Raw genomic sequence first — 20,774 nt, forward strand, 5'->3', positions numbered from 1 at the left:
GGCCCGCACCAAAGACCAAGCTGTCACCAATGTGGTTCACCAGCCCAAGCACACAAGCTCTCAGGGACGCAACCCTGCACGCTGTCATCAGTGGGTCATGGAACATGGCACAGAGATCGCAGAACTGCCCAGCCTAGCACCACAGCAGCACTCTTGGACTGCATTTGAACTGCCGCCAGTTAGTAATCTCTTGACCATTCCAGAACTCAAATGAGACACGTTGAAGTCACCTGGCAGAAGCCAGAAATAAAAACAAAATGTGTGGTATTCATCCACTGAAAAAAAAATCTGACTTGTTTTTCATTCTCAGTAAATATCCACTCTAATTTTGAATAATTTTTACTTATGAAATTTGTTTCTTTAATGTTTATTTTTGCGATAGAGCAGGGGATAGGCAGAGCGGGGAGGGGGGAGTAGACAGAGGGTCTGAAGCAGGCTCTGAGATGTCAGCACGGTGCCCCATGCGGGCCTCAAACTCATGAACTGCAAGATGGTGACCTGAGCCAAAGTCGGACGCTTAACCGACTGAGCCACCCAGGCGCCCGTTGAATAATTTTTATTAAAGAGACTCTCCCCGCTCCCATCCAGCCTTGACGCCTCACAAACCTGCTCCAGACCAGAACCCTTTCTCATCCTCCCATGCAACAGAAATCCCCATCTCCTGTGCGGCTCTGGCAGATCGTTCAGGGAAGGCCTGTCCCTCCAAGACCAGAGGGAATGATGCACATGCAAGAGTAGACACCTCCGCAGCACTTTTTTCCAGGCCTAGTGTGGCCTCTAAGCACATGAACAACATGTGTTTGCTTGAGCTCCCAGGCCTTCTCCAGTGACACAGGATGAAACTCGGAGAGCCCGAGTACCTTGGTCACGGCCATACGACTAGGGAGCGGCAGAGGTGGCCTCGCCCTGGGGATGTGGCTTCTGGGTCCAGGACGCTTGAGTGCTACCCCATCATAGCAGATGCCGGTGTGGGAGATGCAGCTCATCAGTGGCCCGAATTCTTCACACCTGGTGTCCACACTCTGCCACGTGACGACACGGCTCCTCCCACCGAAGAGGTGGGGCACATCCCACCACCTCTCTGAGTTCAGCTGTGGGGCTTGCTTTGGCAATGGAAGGTTAGCGGTGTGATATAATCCGGTATGTGGAAAAACACCTTTGTGCCCGGGTCGGTTCTCTCATGCATCCGCCACTGACTTCCCCAGGCCAGGCTGCCAGTTCCAGGAGAAACACGAGAGACACACGGAGCAGAGTACCATGATCGCCGCACGCGTGAGCTAAAGAGATACCGTACTGCACACTGAGATCTCACAGTTGCTTGTTACACAGCATAACTGTGGCCACGGCTAACTGATACAACCTGTGGCCCCTGACTTTTGCCTGCCTGTAAACTGATCAGCTTTAGCTAGGCTGGCCTAAAGTTACACACATATAGAGAATCCATCCCACAATTTATCAGTGGCTTAAGAATTTGACCTATGGTGAGGACAGTTTGATTAAAAAAAAAAAAAAAAGATAGAACATAGGTAAGTCAAAGACACGCTCCATTCACTCAAAGACACATTTATTCTGTTAAAAGTCAAGCAGGACGATACGATGAGAGCTAAGTGGTAAGGGTCGAGCATGAAATACGTATACATTTTCCACACTGGACTGCAGGATAAAAGCCACAGGCCATACCCCTGACTGAAATCTCGCCATACAGAGCATTCCACAGCTGTGCTACAACAGAGGGGGAGGAATCAGCCGCCACCTAAGAATGCCAAGGGCACAACATTAGCACCAGATTGTTGTATGCAATAACATAGCTATGTACAAAGATATGTACATCGACTCACTGGAATCTTTGGGTCCCTGCTGACTAGACGCTGAAGAGGCAAACAGGGGAAGGTACAGGACAGTGACCCCATGTGCTTCGCGGCAAGGGGGGCAGAGCACTGTATATTGCTGTGTGTAAGAGAAGGTCCTCAAAAGACCTAAAAGGCTGGATAGAGACACACACCTCCTGTTACTCACATTTTACATATATATCATCAGAATGATTCACAATACTGTATTCGAGGGGAAAGAATCACAGATAAACGCTTTGTCTAAATTAAAAGCAAAACACGCTGAAATTACTGTGTTTGTCCCCCTGAGGGAGAATGACAGAGGTCCGTGGACAGCCAACTTCACCTTCTCTGAAGTGACCAGTTTTCACAGGAAGGGACTACAGCAGGAGGAAAGGAGGACACGTCATTGGCAGGATGGGGATTTTTTTTCAAGTCAGAAATCGCTTAATTCAATAGGACTGGAAACTTCTGAAAAGGCATGGAGCTTTCTGGCATGAGTGGATTGCCAAAAAGAGGGTTTATTGCGTGCGTTACCGAAGCTTGCCACTTTGGGACCCCCGTGGGGTGCAGAGACGTCAGTGCCGTGGCTCAGAAGTCCACCTCCCCACCTCTGGCTCATCGAGTACAGACAGCGGTCTGTTAAGACATTTGTGTGCACGTGTGTTCTGGGAAGGCAACCGTCGCCGCGGACAAAGGGACGTGTCCCCACCTGTCGGAAAACTTTCACGGGAATAGGGGAAACGAGGATCCAAATGATCCCTCGATCAACCAAACGTCCGATCATCACTTCAACATGATGTCGTCCAAGGGGCTGTCCTGCCATTTACCACGCGTTTAATCGGGTGAGCATCTGTGAAGAAGCTCTACATTGGCGTAGATTAAACGGACGTTACAACCAAGCCGATGGCGGTTGAATGTCTTTCCACGTGCTTATTTTATTGCCCGTGCACACGGCCTCTGTGCTGAAGCACCGAGTTATGTTTCTTGCCCATGTACTAACCAGCTGTTTGTTCTCTTGCTTCTGAAAGTTCTTCACACGTTCTAGATCCTTTGTCATAGACATGATTAGCACATCTTTCCTCCCAGTCTGTGACTTGTCCACTGGAAACTGACAGCATGACAGTGTCTTCTTAGTGAGCAGACTCTCTTGAGAAACTTGCGGTTTCAGCTAATAAACAGGGGACAGAATGTATAAACTGTGGCAGAAAAAGATCGGGTTTGGGAGTTGTAATACTCCATGGGGCCTCTGAAAGCGCAGAGAGGAAAGGTTCTTACAAGTAAATGGAAAGTAACCCTTACAGCATGGCAATAGATTTAAAGAGGCAAAAACAGAAACGTAGCCAATTGTCACTAACAACCATACGCACACAAAGTAAGTGTTACAGGCAGAAGGTAATTTCAGAAATATGCTGTTGGTCTCATGAAACAAGTATCTAGCGAGCACATCACTCCTACTGGACACACTACTGACCGAGGACTTTCACTTTGCAGGAAAAGATCACGTGAACCGTGACGTCAGGACTGAAGCTGCTTGTGCTGTGCGCGTGTTTTAAAGCATGCACACGATTCTTTCTGTGGCGATTTCAGGATGCATGAAGCCAACACATAAGGTGTTCATTTCACAGTGGGTTTTTAACCACTGGGAAACCATTCCCCTTTCCAAAAGGTTAGTAACTTGTCATCATATCATCATGGTTTTGCTGGGAGACAATGAATGAAGGACGAGGAAGGGTCCACACCATCGGACGAATGGGGTACGACGGGGCAGCCCACGCTTCCCAGGGTAAGGAATCGCAGGGTATGACGGGAGCCAGGGGTTCCCCGCTCATGCGCCTTCAAGACTCACTCAGGCTGCTTCCTGGGCGGTTGGTTCAGGATGTGAAGACGGGAGGAAGGGCACACCTACCAGTGAGAAGGACCACTTGCATGCACTACACAGTCTATACTGCGGGAACCCGCCACCCTCCGGAGGCTGGGCCACGTGTGGTAACCGGCAAAGCAAAATGGCTAATGGTGAGATGTTCTGCTCAGCGTTCAACGGGGAAGCTAAAACACATTAAATAGATCATCACAAACACACACGGAAGTTATTGCTTCTCTAAAGCAGCCATCCCGCTAGGGGACGACTCGGGCTGCAGGACAGAAATACCGGCTGGGGTCTCCGCGTGCATCCTCCGGAACCGAGCTCAGAGGGGCACTTTCCGGCCTCCGCCAGGGAGGGCCCTCCTATTTGCCTCTTTCTGGCTGCAGGCTGTCGAACAGACACTTGAGCTGCTCCTCGCCCAGGTGTATCTTGTCTTCCAGCTCGCGCTGCTCGATGATGAGGGCGGACTTCATCTTCACGAAGTGCTCGCAGTCGGCCAGGCTCTCCTCGCTGAGGTAGCTGGCCAGGATGTCGAACACGATCCGCTCCCAGCGGTCCAGGTTCTCCTTCAGTTCCTTGGCGTCCTCGTGCTGCTGGATGAGGACCCGCTGCTTCTCGAGCAGCGATTGCTGGGGAGAGAGAGAGACAAGCCCGTTGAGGACGAGGGCGAGAGCAGGGGCCCCGGGTGGCCGCCACAAGCTGCCGGCCACGCTGCGGGCTGCCTCAGGGGACACCCTGACGCCAGGTTAGGGACCAGGGGTCTGACGGCCTCTGCACGGAGATACTCGGGCGCGGCTGGCCCCAGCCCTTCCTCGAGAGCTCACAGGCTCGTCCCGCCTCCCATTTCTTCCCACTGGCCTGGAACGGCTCAGAGGAACAGCCTTGATGAGGGCAGCTGTCCCCGGACAGGTAAGGACAGAATTCTGAGAGCCTCCAAAGGTGTAAAGGACTTAGGGATCCCACGCGCGTCAGAGGCCTGCCCGTGACAACACCGCGGCAAAGGCAGCAAAAGGCGCGGATTCCGGAGAACTCGCGGAGCGGGGTGTGTACACCCTTCCGCAGGAGAAGAGCCCCTGGGCGAGCCTGCAGGGCACGCGTGAGGGAGCAAGGACAGGCAGAACAGACGCAGGGAGACGGGGGAGACTCCCCGGCTCCCCGCACGGGGCCCGCTATGGGGGACACGGACGATCCCGTTCCTAAAATGTGGCGCTCACAGCCGCACCGTCTCTCCGCAAAATACACACCTAACGGTCCCTGCCTTCTCTAAGTTTAACGAAAACTAAGAAAGGAAGAGATGAGTGCATTCAGTCTCCCACCGTCGGCTGGGGGAGGCCGGGGCTTCATTTCCTCCGTGTGATTTTTACTTGGACAGCAGGACAGCCGCTCTCATTCTGCCACTTTGCGACGTGGCCACGCACAGTTACCAACAGCCACGGTGAGAGTCCAGCATGCGGCGGCTCTCTGTAAAACGCCCGCACACAGAAAGAGCGCGATGAACGTGAGTGGCCACTGTCACTAAGCAGAAAGTGTCTTGGTGGGCGGGTCACTAAGCAGAAAGTGTCTTGGTGGGCGGGTCACTAAGCAGAAAGTGTCTTGGTGGGCGGGTCACTAAGCAGAAAGTGTCTTGGTGGGCGTCAGGTCCCCTGCCCACTCCCGTGCAACACCGCCCTCTTCAGGTCACGCGCACAGAGAATTCTCACGCAAAGAGGAGGCAAAGCAAATCCGTTAAACCCAAAGGGAAACAGGTGCTAACAGACCCTAGAAGTGCGCTTTGGATTATTAACATCAGTCAGGCTGGGGCGCCTGCACGGCTTTGTCAGGTAAGTGTCCAACTCTTGAATTTTGGCTCAGGTCACGATCTTGTGGCTTGTGAGTCCCAGCCCCGCATCAGGGGAGAGAGCCTTGGGATTCTCTCTCTCCCTCTCTCTCTGCCCCTCCCACGCTGGTGTGTGCAGGAACTCTCTCTCAAAATAAATACATAAAAACTTAAAGCAAAACCAGTCAGGCTGACTAGGGACAGGAGGCTGCAGAGGCTGGGAGAGGACCTGATGGGGACATTTTCTGTCTGGAAAGATGGAGGGAGCCTCAGAAAACGTTCTGCCGTGTCTTTTAACTAGTTACTATGGTGTCTCTGAAAACCTTAGCGTCTCCAAACTTCCACTGCCTGACGCAGATTTTCCTCCAACGCCAACCCTGCTGGAGACGGGGCCTCCTCACTGCCCCTGGCTGGGGGAATGCAACACTCCATTCCCAGGGAGCCCCCGGGACGTGCTGAGGGCTCCAGAGCCTGGTGCTCAGGAGGACCACGTGCGTGGTCCTTAGCGTTGGCATTCCTTCATCATCCCCAAATTCTAAATAAAGTACCTGTCCATTCCACCCACACGGAGGGAAAGATAGATTATAGAGGAGCTGAGCTGCAAAGACCACACTAGTTGGTCACTTAAATCAATACTCGAGAACATTCCAATTATGTATAAACGAATCTCTTTCTTGTTCAAGTTTTTTTTTTAAGAATATTTTTATTTTTGAGAGAGACAGAGCACACTTGAGTGGGGTAGAAGCAGAGAGAGAGAGAGACTCCCAAGCAGGCTCTGTGCTGACAGCAGAGAGCTCAATACGGGGCTCCAACGCTCGAACCACAGATCATGACCTGAGCCAGTCGGACACTCAACAGGCGGAGACACCCAGGCACCCCTCGTGTTATCTTCCTCTCCTCAGATACACGTGGCAAAGACGAGGAAATCAGAAAGTGGAATCTGAACATCATCCAAGGGTCCCGGCTATTTTGTCAATGCTTATCCAGTACGTTCAAACGGTAGTCATCAATGACTTAGCTAAGCACAGAACGACAACGTCTGCGAGCCGCGCTCGAGAACATTTAGGTCGCCTGAAAGCGCTCTCACCTAGGGTAAGGGAGAGGGCTAACTCTTCCGCTCCCCTTTCAGAGAAGGAGCCTTATTAATAATAAAGATGATCATTTGAGGGCCTACACAGAGAAGCAAACTCCATGTTCTACTGATTTTTGACCCAGGAAGTGAAGCCAACAAGGGGGCTATTACTTCCTGCATTCTGCAAACCCCCTAAGAGACACGTTCCAGGCTGCACACCTCAAGAGAGGGAGAAGAGGCAGACAAGTCCTCGACTGCTTCCAGACTGCCGTGTGCACTCCTGTTAAAAGCAGCAAAAAATCACATTCCATTCTCAGTGAGACCCACTTACACGCATGGTCAAGAAAGGCGAAAGAGACTATTTCCTAGGAAGAGACGCTTATCAGTAATGATCCGTGGGAACAGGTGAGAAGATGTGAAAAGGAGCCCACAGTTCTTCCTGAACATCACAGCAGCCCTGCAGTCCCATGACCACGCCTGTCAGGCCCTGCCCACCACACCCCCCAGCACCTGTCTCCCTCAGTTACCAGCAAAGTGAGGGACAGCCCTGGACACCCGAAGGCGTCCTGCGCTGGGAGGTGCACAGGCCGCCGCAGGGACCGTGTGAGGCTTCAGGGCACCAACTCATGACGCCCCACGCGGAACCTTCCCGCAACCACCTCCCGCCCCGCCCCCCGCCGAGTCCAGGTCAGGCACGTTGTATCTACCCGATCACCAGGAGAAGTAGTGTCATCCAAATTATTGAGGGCGTTTTCTACCCGCGCCAGACGGCCCGACAGCGACAACAGAAGGTTCACCACTTTGTCCAGGTCCCCAATGAACATGCGGAACTTGTCAAACTCGTTGGGTTTGCACACGTCTTTGGCGATGGCATCCACCTCGTCCCCCAGTGCGCTGTTGGCACGGGTGTCCTCCAGCAGGCTCTCCCGGGCTTCCCGAAGCACTTGCAGCTTGCGACTGATGCTCTCGATGAGCTCCTGCTGTAGGGCACAGGGGGGCATGCAAACACTCGTTAGGGTGACCCGACCTGGCACCTGCAGCGGCTGCCCGGGCCCTGTGGTCTCACGTAAGTGACCCGCGTGGGGAAGAGTTGATTTCGCATCAACTTTCTAAGAGAGGCTTTCTAAGACCCGGGGAGGGAGAACAACTCCTGGTGAAGTCCCTGGCGTGACATTTAGACACGAAACTAACCTAGTCTCCTCCCGTTAGTGTCCTATCACACAGCGATAGGTAGGACGTGGCCCCTCGAGATAAACCTCATTTCATCTTCACCTTGGCCGGGATTCTCGGGGCCCACGTGAGATTCTGTGCTTCATAGTCTGCAATCTTCCAGTGCAAGAACTGACACGTACACAAGTTATGGAGTCTCACGCCTGCTACTGAATGGCGTGATTTAAACGTATGCTTCACACACAACTAGCAACTTAAAGGTAAAACAAATAAAGGGATGTCAGTAAAATTAAAAGTCTTTTGAGAGTAACCTGATTTGAATGTGACCGAAATGCACATATATTACTACCTTTTTAAAAATATGGCAAGAAAGGGGCGTCTGGGTGGCTCAGTCGGTTAAGAGCCCGACTTTGGCCCAGGTGATGATCACGGTTTGTGGGTTCGAGCCCCGAGTCGGGCTCTGCTGACAGTTGAGAGCCTGGAGCCTGCTCTGGATTCTGTGCCCCCCTCTCTCTCTCTCTCTCTGTCCCTCCCCCACTCATGCTTTGTCCCCCTCTCTCTCAAAAACAAAAGCATTAAAAAAATATTTTAGATAAAATAAAACAAACTAAATATGGCAAGATATACGTCTCACAAGTTATCATTTTATGCGATTTTAAGCGTAGCACTCTGTGGCATTAAGTACATTCACGTCATGGGCAACCGTGACCACCGCCCATCTCCAGAACCGCCTCATGTTACCCAACTGACACTCTGACCATTAAACATGAGTTCCCCACCCCCCTTTTCCACAGGCCCTTTAAGTGATTATCTCTTAAAGGGGCAAAAATAAAAACCAAACATATAAACTGGCCTTCCCGCTGAAGTGGCAGGATTTGAGCGGCAAAGATGGTCTGCCTCCTCTGGTAGATCTGGGGAAACGCACAGGGATGGCTCTAAAGGAACGCAACAGGTGAGCCCAGGCTGCCAAAACCACGGTCTTCTGAGCACGCATGTCTGCGTGCCGTCAGGCCCACCCGCAGCAGAAGCGCCAGGGCGTTCACCCCCACGTGCTGAACCACACACAGCCCACGTGAACCCCCGCACGCCACAGCGCCGAGGTGCACAAACCCAAATGAAGCCTGCAGAATGTGAACGCTCACGTCCAGTTAGGATGTTCAGCTCAGCCTGCTGCAACAAGGAACGCCACGTATAGAAAGTGGACCTATGAAGTCCCCCCACACCGTCACCGCGTGTCCTGGGCCCTTTACAGACTCCAACCCCACAGGGAGCTGGCAGAGCCGAGCGGAGAGAAGTCACCCGCCCGGAGGGAGCGACGTCTCATTAAGCTCTCCAGGACTGTGATCTTGGCTGCACAGGGGAAAAGGAACCCGCACCTCCAGGACTGACACGAAAGCTGAACGCGTGCCTGCGTGACAATCACCAGCCTGGCGGCTTGCGGTAGGTACCTTTACTTGGCAGGTATCAGCAGTCCTGCGTGCAGGCTGAGAAGTTGCCCTGGCTTAACAGACAACAGTCGGATGGAACCCGCCTGTCATGGGGGCGCCGGGGTGGCTCAGTCGGTTAAGTGGCCGACATCAGCTCTGGTCGTGATCTCACGGTTTGTGGGCTCGAGACGACAGCTCAGAGCCTGCAGCCTGCTTCAGACTCTGTGTCTCCCTCTCTCTTTGCCCCTTCCCCGCTCGTGCTCTGCCTCACTCTCTCTCTAAAAAATAAGTAAACGTTAACAAAAATTCAAAAACAAAAAACGCCTGTCCCGATGACAGTTTAGGTGGGCAAAGTCACACGGCGGCACGAAAGACACGCTGAACCACGAGCAAGCCATCGCACGCTTTGCAGGAGCCGATGACGTGTCCGCTTTGTCTACGGAGGAGACGCTGACGAGAATCCCCATCTGGCGTTGATGCGCGCGCACAAGTACGTATGATGGTAAGTCCACGGCCTGGAAAGGCATGGGCACTGCCTGCTCGTGGTTCAATCTGCCCAGGGCTTATCGCAATGTCTGGGTATCCTGCAGATTAAGATGGCAAGCGGTTTCAGAGGAGAGCCGTCCTCATCCTCACTGCAGATTAATTGGCATGGGTTTTCTCCTAAGACACCCAACATGGAATTTATAAACTGCTTTGGGCTTTTTCGGGTCAGGTTCTAGTTAGTCTTCCCTCACTAATTTATTTATTTTACTTATTATTTTGAGAGAGAGGGAGGGAGAGCAGAGGAGGGGCAGATACAGAGAAACACACAGATTCCGAAGCAGGCTCCAGGCTCCATGCTGTCAGCACAGAGCCCGATGCGCGGCTTGAACCCACAAACTGTGAGATCACGACCTGAGCCGCAGTCAGACGCTCAACTGACTGAGCCACCCAGGCGCCCCTTCCCTCACTAATGTAAAGCTGTATGCGTCTACACTTCTCTGATATTTTCTCTCAGAATGTGGGTGTCTCGGTGCGTCTGGTTACCTACCTATCTGGGGAGACGGTTTAAGTCAACTTCGAGTCCCATGGCTAAGATGGCCTTTTTCAGATACTCATAACTTGAGGGAAGAGCACAAAATGGATTGTAGGGATGGAGAACCTTCCAAATTCTCACCTGCAGGCAACCCGTAACCCGAGTGAACCCCTCAAGCAATTCAGAGGATTGTGGATGTGTGAGGACCCCTAGCCAGGGCTTCTGGTAATTTTCCTGTTTCATTCTTCTTTAGCAATTATCGTGATAAAGATTTCACACCAATGCATGATATGCGCCTTCAAAACCTGCAGTAACAGCTGAGCGAACTTGAAGCTGGACGTTCTGGAAGGAGCCCAAATTCCTCTGATTCCTTTATACGTCTTGCGTAAAGTTTTATTAGAAATACCCTCCCCTTCTTCCATAAAGGGCCAGACGCTGACTTTCAGGGATCTTGGAACAAGGCCTGGCCCAGGAAGCATGCGGATCACTGGTTATCAGCACCAGCCGGGGTGCAGCAGGCCTCACCCGCCACGTCAGATGAGCCTCGCGCGAGCCCATCCGCTTGTGTTCTGCAGCACATGGCATTCAAGAGGGCCTGGGGGGAGAGTAAGTGGTGGCAGAGGCCAGCCACCCCCCCCCCCGCCCCGCCCACCCTGGGTCTCACAGCAGGTGCACTCCTGCCCCTTACCTCTGTTTCCGGTGCCCCCCGCACACCTACTTTTGTCCCCCTCTGTGGGGGGAATGAGGTCTTTTCTCTCTGGGCCTCATGCCCACGTCTAAGTTCCAGGGAAGAACCACAACCCTCAGATTCCAGATGTTGACCATGGAGTGTCTGCTTCTGCTGAAGAATCCCATATCTCAGTTGGGCCTCTTTCTGGGCAGAGTGTGCCTGAGCCGCCTCGGGTGTAAAAATGGATTTCGCCTTCCTGGGGTAATGCTTCCAACCAGCCACCAGAATTCCCTCTCTGCATCCCTGTGTCCTCAGCCTTCTCCTAAAACACAGGGTCACCCGATTTGGCACTCGGGCTCTGTGAGCATGCAGCGATGCTGGGACCATGACAGCCAAGGTCCCTCTGGGCACGTGGGTCCACATGCGATTCGGGGTCAAGCCGCTCTACCGTTATGGCCCATCAGGTACATCCACACGGCACGGACCTCCTTCTCCCCACCGTGAACACTTTGTACAACCACACGACACAGTGTATTTGTGGGTTATGGGAAGAAGGCTGAAAAGACAGGGTGCCAGTTGCCTTTGTCAAATCAAGTCGAAAAGCAGGATTACTGAGTCACTAACACCATAGAGAACTGTGATTTATAGCATTTGCCGTTTACTGTGAAATTACTCAACATTTGCATCTGGAATAAGATATGTCAGTTGGGTTAAGAATTTAATCATGCGAGGGTGCCTGGGTGGCTCAGTCGGTTGAGAGTCTGGCTTCAGCTCAGGTCATGATCTCATAGTTCGTGAGTTCGAGCCCTGCATCAGGCTCTCTGCTGACAGCTCAGAGCCTGTTTCGGATCCTCTGGCCCCCTCTCTTGCTGCTCCTCCGGCCTCCAAAATAAATAAACATTAAAAAAACCCAAGAATATAATCATGTGGAGTAGGTTGGGGGGGGTGGGCGGGGAGTAGGCTGTCAGGAGCCAAGTTCACAGGGATTCATCTCAATCCCAAAGCAGTCATCTAAGGTGAGGCAGTTGCCCAGCAACTTGAGCCTCCCAAAAGCAGAAAGAGAAAAGAGCCACCCAGATGAAGGCTGGGCAGTACCAGGACGTGCCCCACCCCAAACTCATCACAGCACGAGAAACAAGGCCATGTCGTAAAAAGAGTCTGACTTTGTTCGGCTCAGGTCATGATCTTGCGGTTCGCGGGTTCGAGCCCCACGTCGGGCTCTGTGCTGACAGCTCAGAACCTGGAGCATGCTTCACATTCTGCATGTCCCTCTCTCTCTCTCCCCCTCCCCGGCTCATGTTTGGTCTGTCTGTCTCTCTCTCTCAAAAATAAACATTAAAAAAGAAGAAAGAAAAAAGAAAGAAATTGGATATGTGATTGGAAGCCAGATACAAGCCCAGGACTAAAATTCTTATCTTTTATGCCCTTTAATTCCCTTGAACAAAAAAGCAAATATTCCCCAAACTGAAAGTGAATTTCTCTCATGCATGGGTCACAGTATTTCTTCTATTATATCTGAAATCAGCCAGTGGTGTTTTTAAACCACGAACTATATACGCATAATCTTTTGGGAAGATTTTTGTTAAAGAAAAAGAAAAAGTGTTTTTTTATGAAAGCAGTTTTCCAAAGTACTAAGCATATGGCAAATGCTCACAAAAGCCTGCTTCCCTCCTTTTCTTTCCCTGGTAGTATTTGACGGGCTCAAGGCCCTGGAATAAAGAGTACGTGCTAGCCTCCGAAACGGACTTTCTTTGGCAATCCCGTCATCCGTTTAATGCTAAGGCCTTCCTAAAAAACTAGGTAATCACCTAGATGCCACGGGTCTGGCGTGCTGACAGATCATGGAGATTTAAAGCTAATAGAGCAGTAATGACATTGACACTGACAGCAGTAATGCTGTCCCTACCATGACCTCATGGCCACTCACTATGTAGTCCCTGACCTCATTTCTGACTTTATCTCCAGTCCTACCCTCCTGGTCCACATAGCTCCAGCTAAAGCCACTGCTGCTTCTCCAATGTGTCACGAGCCTACCACCTCAGGACCTTCGCAGCGGCTGGTCCCCTTCCCCCAGTGCACCCAGACATCCACGGGGCTCACCCTTCACACCACTCTAGGTCGCTGTTCAATCATCCCCTCGCCGGAGCCCTCTCTAGAATCACCTTCCTTTGTTTCACTCGATTCTTTCACTCTGTTTTAACTCTCTCACCATCCAGTGTACCACATTAAACGTTGGCAAACTCTTTCCATAAAGGGGTAGACAGTAAAGATCCTCGACGTTCCAGGTGGCGTGGTCAGCTGCAACTACTCAACCCTGCTTCTGTGGAAGGAAAGCCACCAGAGAGCATCTCTAAGTGAATAAATGTGCCTGTGTGTCAATACAACTTTGCTCACAAAACCAGGTTTGGCCCACAGGCTGCATGCAGTGTGCCGACCCCCTACTGTGTATTTGTTTTCATGTGGGCTGAACAGAGGCTCCCCTCTGGAAAGGAAGGGCTCCGTTCTGTTTGGTCTCCTGCTGTATCCCTAAGCGCCTGGGAGTTCTAGGAGCCAAGAAATGCCGCTGCTTGGAGGACAAAGCACTTTACAAGCACTATGTGGGGACTATGATCTCCTGGCGGCAGGTATTAGAACCTGATATTCAAAGAGAACAGGTAACTTGCTGAAGGTCACAGAATGAAGTCCGCAGCATTTTAACTAGGGTGGAAGGGACAGATTACTTGGACTGAGACGTGCGGCCCCTTCTCTGGCAACGAGCACGATTTCATTGACCACGGCCTTTCCTACCTTCTTCACTGACAGGTCGTGGTCCAAGTCGCTCCCCGAATCCTCCTCGGGCTCCTGCTGCTCCTGCAGATCCTTCATCTTGATCAGCAGCTCCGCCTTGGGGACCGAAGTGCTGTAGTACGTGGAGCTGGTGGCCAGGGACATGGCCGCCGGCACGCTCGGCTCCTCTCTCCTACGTAAAAAGGTCAGAACCGCAGCTGGCTGGGACCCTACGCGCACGTGCCCCCTTCCAGCTCACGGCCTCGGTCCCGACGAGCCAATGGGGCCGCTAACCAAAAGACAACAGCCGGGGGATGGGACCACCAAAGGGGGGCGGAGGGGCAGCCCTTGTCTGCAGCCATGTCTGCTCCCTCTTGCTTTGATCCGACTCACCCCCTCTGCCCCTCTCTCGGGCATCTCACGGGCACTCCCACCTACCGCCAGTTAACGACGTGTATGGACACAACGGACATAAACAGGACAGATGTGAGCACACGCCTGTGCAGGCGGCCCACGGAATGAGACAGGACGCAAAGCACGTTCCCCCAAACCATGGAAATGCATCCGTTCACTCCGTTCCACAAGTGGGAACAGAAAGCCTCCTTAATAACTATGACGTTCAGGAGCCTTCGTGACTGACATCTGGGGCTGTGGGGGTGTCCTGTCCACCGCAGGGTGTTGGGCAGCCTCCCTGTCTCCACCCACAGGATGCCGGGAGCACCTCGCGGGGGCGACAACTAAAAACGTACCCGGACATTGCCAAGTGTCCCCTGGAGGGAGACGACGGCCCAGCTGAGAAGCGCTGTCTTCTGAGAGGCGCCTGCGGGCATCGCAGGAGCTGCGCTATCCTCGCATCTTTGCCAGGCCTCAGAGTCGTCATCCCCAGCCACGGGCCTTAGCGCTTCTTTTGGGAGGGTCCCCGGATGGCCAAAACGTGCTAAGCACTGGGCAGTACTTTCGGAAACCTGCCCCCCAGAAGCAATCATGAAAACAGACACACGGAGAAGCCACCTGCCCCCTGGAGCGAACCAGATGCTAAGAGGGAGAAGCACACCAAGTGGCCACACCGCGCACCTGAAGGCGGTGCTTACTCACTTCTCGTCCGTGGTCCCAGGAGAGGGGACTTTGGGGAGCAGCTTCCTCCGCTGCTGGGCTTCTTCCAGCAGGTGCTCGTCTTTGGGGAAGATCCCCTCCATCAGGTCCATGGTGGTTCTGATCTTCACGCTGGGGTCCAGGATGTCGGCCAGAGACTTCTCCTTGCCCACGATCTCCCGGGCCAGCTCTTCTGACTTCAGGTCTTCGGCTGTCCTCTCCTTGGTCTTCATGTAGCTGAACCCGGGCGGAGAGGGCCCGCTGTCCTTGGCAGTGGGCGCGGGGGCTTCGGGGTGCTGGGGCTGGGGCTCGGCGCCCTGGCGGCTGTACACGCAGAAGCGGGAGTAGAACTGCTCCGAGGTGCTGAGGGTCTTGATGTGGTCTTTCTCCAGCCCGCTGGGCAGTGTGGGCAGCTCGGTGGCGCGGGCCAGGCCCTGGCGGCTCTCCTTCTCAGGCCGGCTCTCCGAGTGCACAATCTTGATGGGCACCATCTTCACAGTGGTATTGTTGTCAATCACCCGCTCGATTCTGGAAAGAGAAGAGCCGTGTGCTGAAAACGCAAAGTGAGCCCTGCCGTCGACGCCTACCCAGGAGAGAAACCCGCTGGTCTCTCACCTGCTCTTCCGGCTGGGGAACCCAGGCTCAAAGACCTTTGGCCACTGAGCTGGAAGGAGCCTCTGTGATCACAGACCCAGGACGGGGAATGGAGGTCGAGGAGGCCTGCGTTCCTGACTCTGAGCGTCTGGACACCTTTTCCATTTTCAAAATCACCCACACCCCTAGGGGAGCCGGGGGTGTATCCCTGGGCTTGCTGACTGAGAGGAGGGTGGTTTAACATGCGTTTTCATGTGGATAATAGTGCAAACATTAACAGGCCCTGCTCGGTGACATTCTCCTTTGTCGGGGAACCTGCAACAGGCTTCCTTTCACAGTCATCATTAAAGCCTTCCCTCGCTGCCTCTCAAAGCAGGGCCAGTACGTACCCACGGGTGCCTGCGTGGTTCTGGGGCCACCGGGAGACTTCTAGAAAGATTGCCTATGTTTTTTTTCTTTTAGTGTTTATTTTTGAAAAAGAAAGTGCAAGTGGGGTAGGGGCAGATGGGGGAGCAGAGGATCGTTTGAAGTTTAAGCAAAAAATCCCCGGACAACTGTTAAAGATTTAAAAGTAAGCTACCTAGGGGCACCTGGGTGGCTCAGTCGGCTGAGCGTCCGACTTCGGCTCAGGTCATGATCTCACGGCTCATGGGTTCGAGCCCCGTGTCGGGCTCTGTGCTGACAGCTCGGAGCCTGGAGCCTGCTTCCGATTCTGTGTCTCCCCCTCTCTCTGTCCCTTTCCCACTCACACTTTTCTTTCTCTCAAAAATGAACAAATGTTGGAAAAACAAATAAGTAAAAAAGTCAACTACCTAGTGTTAGCACACGAGTTGAAGCATTTGTTTTGGTAGGAATGCCCATTCTGAAATCCCTCAGAGGCTAGGAATGCTTGCTCTCCACTCTCCGCACTCCTGCTGGGGGCTCAGGGCCTGGCACACAGGGACGGCTCAACAGCGCGTGAAGGTGGGAGCCTGCCCTGCACCCCGGCTGGCACCCCAGCAGGCAGGAGCGCGTGCACACTCATGGTCAAGGGGTAGCTGGAAGGAGGGAGAGGCCGGACATGGAGGGAGATGAGGTGAGCAGCTCTGCTCAAGAGACCCAAGTCAGCAGAGAGCAGGGCAATTTCTTTTACATTTTTATTTATTTCTAAAATTATTTTTGTTAATGTTTATTTATCATTGAGAGAGACAGAGCATACATGGGGGAGGGGCAGAGACAGAGGGAGACACAGAATCGGAAGCAGGCTCCACGTTCTGAGCTGTCAGCACAGAGCCCGACGTGGGGCTCGAACTCAGGGACCGTGAGATCATGACCCGAGCTGAAGTTGCACGCTTAACTGACTGCCCCACCGAGGCACCCCTTTCTTTTAGATTTTTAAACGTTTATTCATTTTTGAGAGTGGGGGAGGGCAGAGAAAAGGGGATAGAGGATCGATCCAAGCAGGCTCCACGCCATCAATGCAGAGCCCGACGTGGGGCTCGAACTCACGCACTGTGAGACGCTTAGTTGGATGCTTAACTGACTGAACCACTCAGGCGCCCCAAGAACAGTATCTCTGAGCTGAGCCCAAATGATCGGCAGCTCAGGAAGCCCTGACACAGGGGGAACCTGACCCTTCCCCTGCTGACCCATCGGTAGCTGACCGTGGATACAGAGCAGGGCCAGGACCCCTCCCCAGCTTCTTGTTCAGCCTGCGGGTCACTGGGATCGCAGGCTCTCATACCAGGATTGACCGATGGGGCACACCGTGGGGACGGTGACTAATTCAGTGCACTGTAAGCGACTTTCTGGGTAGCAGCTCTTGGAGGTGGCACGGCCACCATGTGCCTCACTGAGCTTCCTGAGAACAAAGTGTCCACATGTGGGTCTGGGTATAGACACTGACCCGGATTCGGGCCCTCTGCGAGCACTCATACAGCAGGGGACATGGTGCACAGGCAACCTTTTCCGACCCAAAAGACACGATGGGTGGGAACACTAAAAACTGTGGGTACCCATCACCCCCCAGTATCTTCAATAGGCACTGTCCCTGTTTACTGAAATCCCTCTCAAGCTCCTGGAAAAGACAGAATGAGAAAATCAACACTGGCTTCAGGCAAGGAAAAAATGAAACCCACTCCCTACGTCCTGAGCTGACGCAGGTCACGAGCACTGTGGGAACACATGGCTGTTTCTCCGAGGAGCCCGCAGAGCTCAGACCAGCTCCCGAGAAGCGAGCGACCTGAGAGGCCTAGGCCAGCTCGTCTGGAACAGTGTCGTACACTTGGCCCGCCACACAGACCACGTTATTGCTTCTTCTTCCCTTCAGAACAGATAACGCTGCCTCCCACTGACAGGTTATCTCAGTGGTGCCCACAGTCTGCATGACACAGAGCACAGACGTGGCCCCCAGATGAAGCTGTGGTTACGAGGCCACACTTGCAGAGATGCAGGATGCTATCAGTGGTGTCCTCTCTGCCAAGTTATTTTCAAGGTGGAAAGAAAAGAACAGGGGCGCCTGGGTGGCTCAGTTGGTTAAACATCTGACTCTTTAAAAAAAAATTTTTTTAATGTTTATTTATTTTTGAGAGAGAGAGAGAGAGAGAGATACAGCGTGAGTGGGGGAGGGGCAGAGAGAGAGAGAGAGGGAGACACAGAATGTGAAACAGACTCCAGGCTCTGAGCTGTCAACACAGAGCCCGACGCGGGGCTCGAACCCACGAACCGTGAGATCATGACCTGAGCCGAAGTCGGACGCTCAACCGACTGAGCCCCCCAGGCGCCCCTTAACATCTGACTCTTGATTTCGGCTCAGGACATGATCTCTTGGGTCCGGAGTCTGAGCCCTGCGTTGGGCTCTGTGCTGAGAGCGTGGAGCCTGCTTTGGGATTGTCTCTCACTCTCTCCGCCCCTCCCGTGCTCATGCTCTTTCTCAAAATAAATCAATGAACTTAAAAAAAAGAGAACGGCTTGAGACTCTACAACAAAAAGGTCCAACAGAACTTTCTGGGATGATGGAAATAATTGTATGTGTGCCATTAACCACACGTGGTGCAGCTGATGCACAGAATTTATTTTGTTTTTCATTAACTTCCATTCCTACGGCCACATGTGACTGTGGCTACCGTATTCGACAGCACGGGACATCGGGGCCAGAGCATTCCCTGCTGCGGGGCTCACCTGTGCACCGCAGGATGCGAGGCGTCCCGGCCTCTGCCCGCTGGATGCCAGAAGCAACACTCGCTCTTCAGCTGTGACCCCCCCAAACCTCTCCAGACACAGCCAAATGCCCCCCCGGGGGCAAAGCCACCCTCCCCCAGATGGACAACCACGGCCCTAGCGAGCAAGATGAAAATTCTGCACTTCTGCCCTTTCCCAGTTCTTCAAAGGCACTCTGAGAGGACGGCAAAAGGAAACATGCAGTGTTCGGGACCGGTCGGTCCCTGCCTGACCATATTTATTATCAACGTCTCCACGGGCACGGCAGACAAGTCCACGTCGGAAATTCTAACAGCAGCGCCATGGAGTTGAACAGGTTTTTCCTCTGCCTTCATAACATGTGTATACCAGCTTTGCTTTTCACTTATGACACAGAAAGAAAATGTGTTGGGGCACCTGGGTGGCTCAGTCGGTGAAGCGTCCAACTCTTGATTTGGGCTCAGGTCTGATCTCACAGTTTGACCGTGTGAGGCCCTGCGTGAGCCCCGCATGAGCCCCGCATGAGTCCTGGCTGGGGCTCTGTGGTGACAGCGTGGAGCCTGCTTGCGATTCTATCTCCCCCTGTCTCTGTCTCTGCCCCTCCTCTGCTCACACTCTCTCTCAAAAATAGAAACATAAACCTACAAAACGTGTGGAAATACTGGACATTATGAAAAACACCGAAGTCTCCTGAAGGCGTCAGGCTTACTGCACACGGGACTCTCCAACCACACAAGTGCTCAGGGAAAGCACAGCCCTCACGGGCAGATGCCCGGAGGGAAGGCACACACCACTGCTGGGCCTGGACCACGGGGACAGAGGACAGTCCGCACCTGTGGCACATCCCCTTTGCTCCTGGAGAACAGGGCACCCCCGCCCCGACCCCAAGTTAAAAATCCACCTGACCCCTGGAGCTGTGGGTTGTCCCCCATGGGGTCCAGACACCGCCCCCACACCGCCCAGGAAAGACGCCCGGGAAACCTCCCGCGGGAGCCCAGGGAAGGGCAGGCGTGGGGCCAGGGCTGTACCTGGTGGAACTCTCGTCCTGGACCAGCAGGGGAGGTCTGTCCGTGAGCTTCTGCGGGGCGAACTGGGGCGAAGGGGAGCGAGAAGTCTCCATGGCGGCCGGGCGCGGGGCCCGCAGCGAGGAAGGGAGCGGGGCTTGGCTCTCAGGCCCGGCCGGCCGGGTGCCCGTCTACATGCCGCCCCGCGCGCTCGCCGTCTTCGGGCCTTTGGCCGAGGGCCGGGCGGGGGGCGCACGCGTCCGTGGCCTCGGGGGACGGCAGGGGCCCGCTGGGGGTGCCGCCGGCCAGGCCCCCCAACTGCCCGGGCTCACGCTTGGGCGGCGGTGGCGGTGGCGGCCTCCGCGGGGCTGGCTGCTTGGGGACGGGCGCGGCGCTCAAGGGCCTGGGCTCCTGCCCGCGGGTGTGCGGGGCCGAGGGCGCGCCCTCCGAGGATCTGTAGTCTCGAGGGAGGGTCCCCGCTCGGCCGCGGGCCTCCGGGGGCACCTCCGGAGCCCCCCAGGCGGGAGACGGCTGACCGAGCTGGGCCGGCGTCCGGGAGTCCTGCTGTCCTGCCGCACCGCTTGCCGGCCGTCGGACATCTGCTTGTCTACAGGGAGAAAGCGTACAAGTGAGCGCACGATGCCAAGCCGCATCTCTCCAAACGGGACTAGATCCAGATATCGATGACCTTCTTAACTCATTTTCGGGAATGAAAGCCAGATACGTTTTCCCACACCTGTCCCCGCCGTTCGTGACGCGAGGTATCCAGTCCAAGCACACACAGGAGGCTGCATGTTGCTACCTCACGTAACAGGACGGGAAATATTAAAATGACACGCACACACTTAAGGTACAAACATGTACTTGCACACACAAGTTGCATTGTGGGGCAAGAAAATTCACACTTTAGTTATTTATAAAGGTTCAGACCTCTTAAAATTTTTTTTCAATGTTTATTTACTTTTGAGAGAGAGAGAGAGAGAGAGAGAGAGAGAGAGAGACAGAGAGAGACAGAGACAGAGAGCGTGTTGGGGAGGGGCAGAGAGAGAGAGAGAGAGAGAGAGAGAGACAGAGAGAGAGAATCCAAAGCAGGCTCCAGGCTCTGAGCTGTCAGCACAGAGCCTGACGTGGGGCTTCAACTCGGGAACCACGAGATCACGACCTGAACCCAAGTCAGATGCTTAACGGACTGAGCTACCCAGGAGTCCCCTTTACACATTTTTAAAAACAACACTGGTGAAAAATCTCATATGGCTATATTTAGAAATATTT

At 53.7% G+C, this 20,774-nt stretch overlaps 2 protein-coding genes across 2 annotated transcripts in view; both read right to left on the reverse strand.

The window, feature by feature from the left end:
• Positions 1-1,543: 1,543 nt before the first annotated feature.
• Positions 1,544-19,725, reverse strand: LOC147571148 (protein Shroom2-like). The gene is made up of 5 exons (XM_086696577.1): positions 19,527-19,725; positions 14,731-15,255; positions 13,657-13,828; positions 7,292-7,564; positions 1,544-4,325 (listed from the first exon to the last, which is right to left on the reverse strand). The coding sequence occupies exons 1-5, from the start codon at positions 19,616-19,618 to the stop codon at positions 4,059-4,061; spliced, it is 1,329 nt and encodes a 442-aa protein (XP_086552703.1). The 5' UTR covers positions 19,619-19,725; the 3' UTR covers positions 1,544-4,058.
• Positions 19,668-20,774, reverse strand: part of LOC112859865 (protein Shroom2-like) — a 65,665-nt gene continuing 64,558 nt past the window's right edge. Inside the window, exon 5 of the mRNA XM_086696576.1 lies at positions 19,668-20,109. Coding sequence (XP_086552702.1) covers positions 19,668-20,109 — 442 coding nt within the window. The remainder of the gene's footprint in view (positions 20,110-20,774) is intronic.

This window comes from Puma concolor, unplaced genomic scaffold (assembly GCF_028749965.1).
Source record: "Puma concolor isolate L17-30 unplaced genomic scaffold, mPumCon1.1.hap2 unalloc_scaffold_5, whole genome shotgun sequence".
Classification (NCBI taxonomy): Eukaryota; Metazoa; Chordata; class Mammalia; order Carnivora; family Felidae; genus Puma; species Puma concolor.

Bases quoted from the DNA above. Each gene is read 5' to 3' on its own strand.
- LOC147571148 (XM_086696577.1), bottom strand. From the start codon at position 19,618: ATGGAGACTTCTCGCTCCCCTTCGCCCCAGTTCGCCCCGCAGAAGCTC. The intron at 13,829-14,730 runs GTGAGTAAGCAC...CTTTTTACGTAG, and splicing joins CCTGGGACCACGGACGAGAA to GAGAGAGGAGCCGAGCGTGC. The intron at 4,326-7,291 runs GTAGATACAACG...CTCTCTCCCCAG, and splicing joins CTACTTCTCCTGGTGATCGG to CAATCGCTGCTCGAGAAGCA.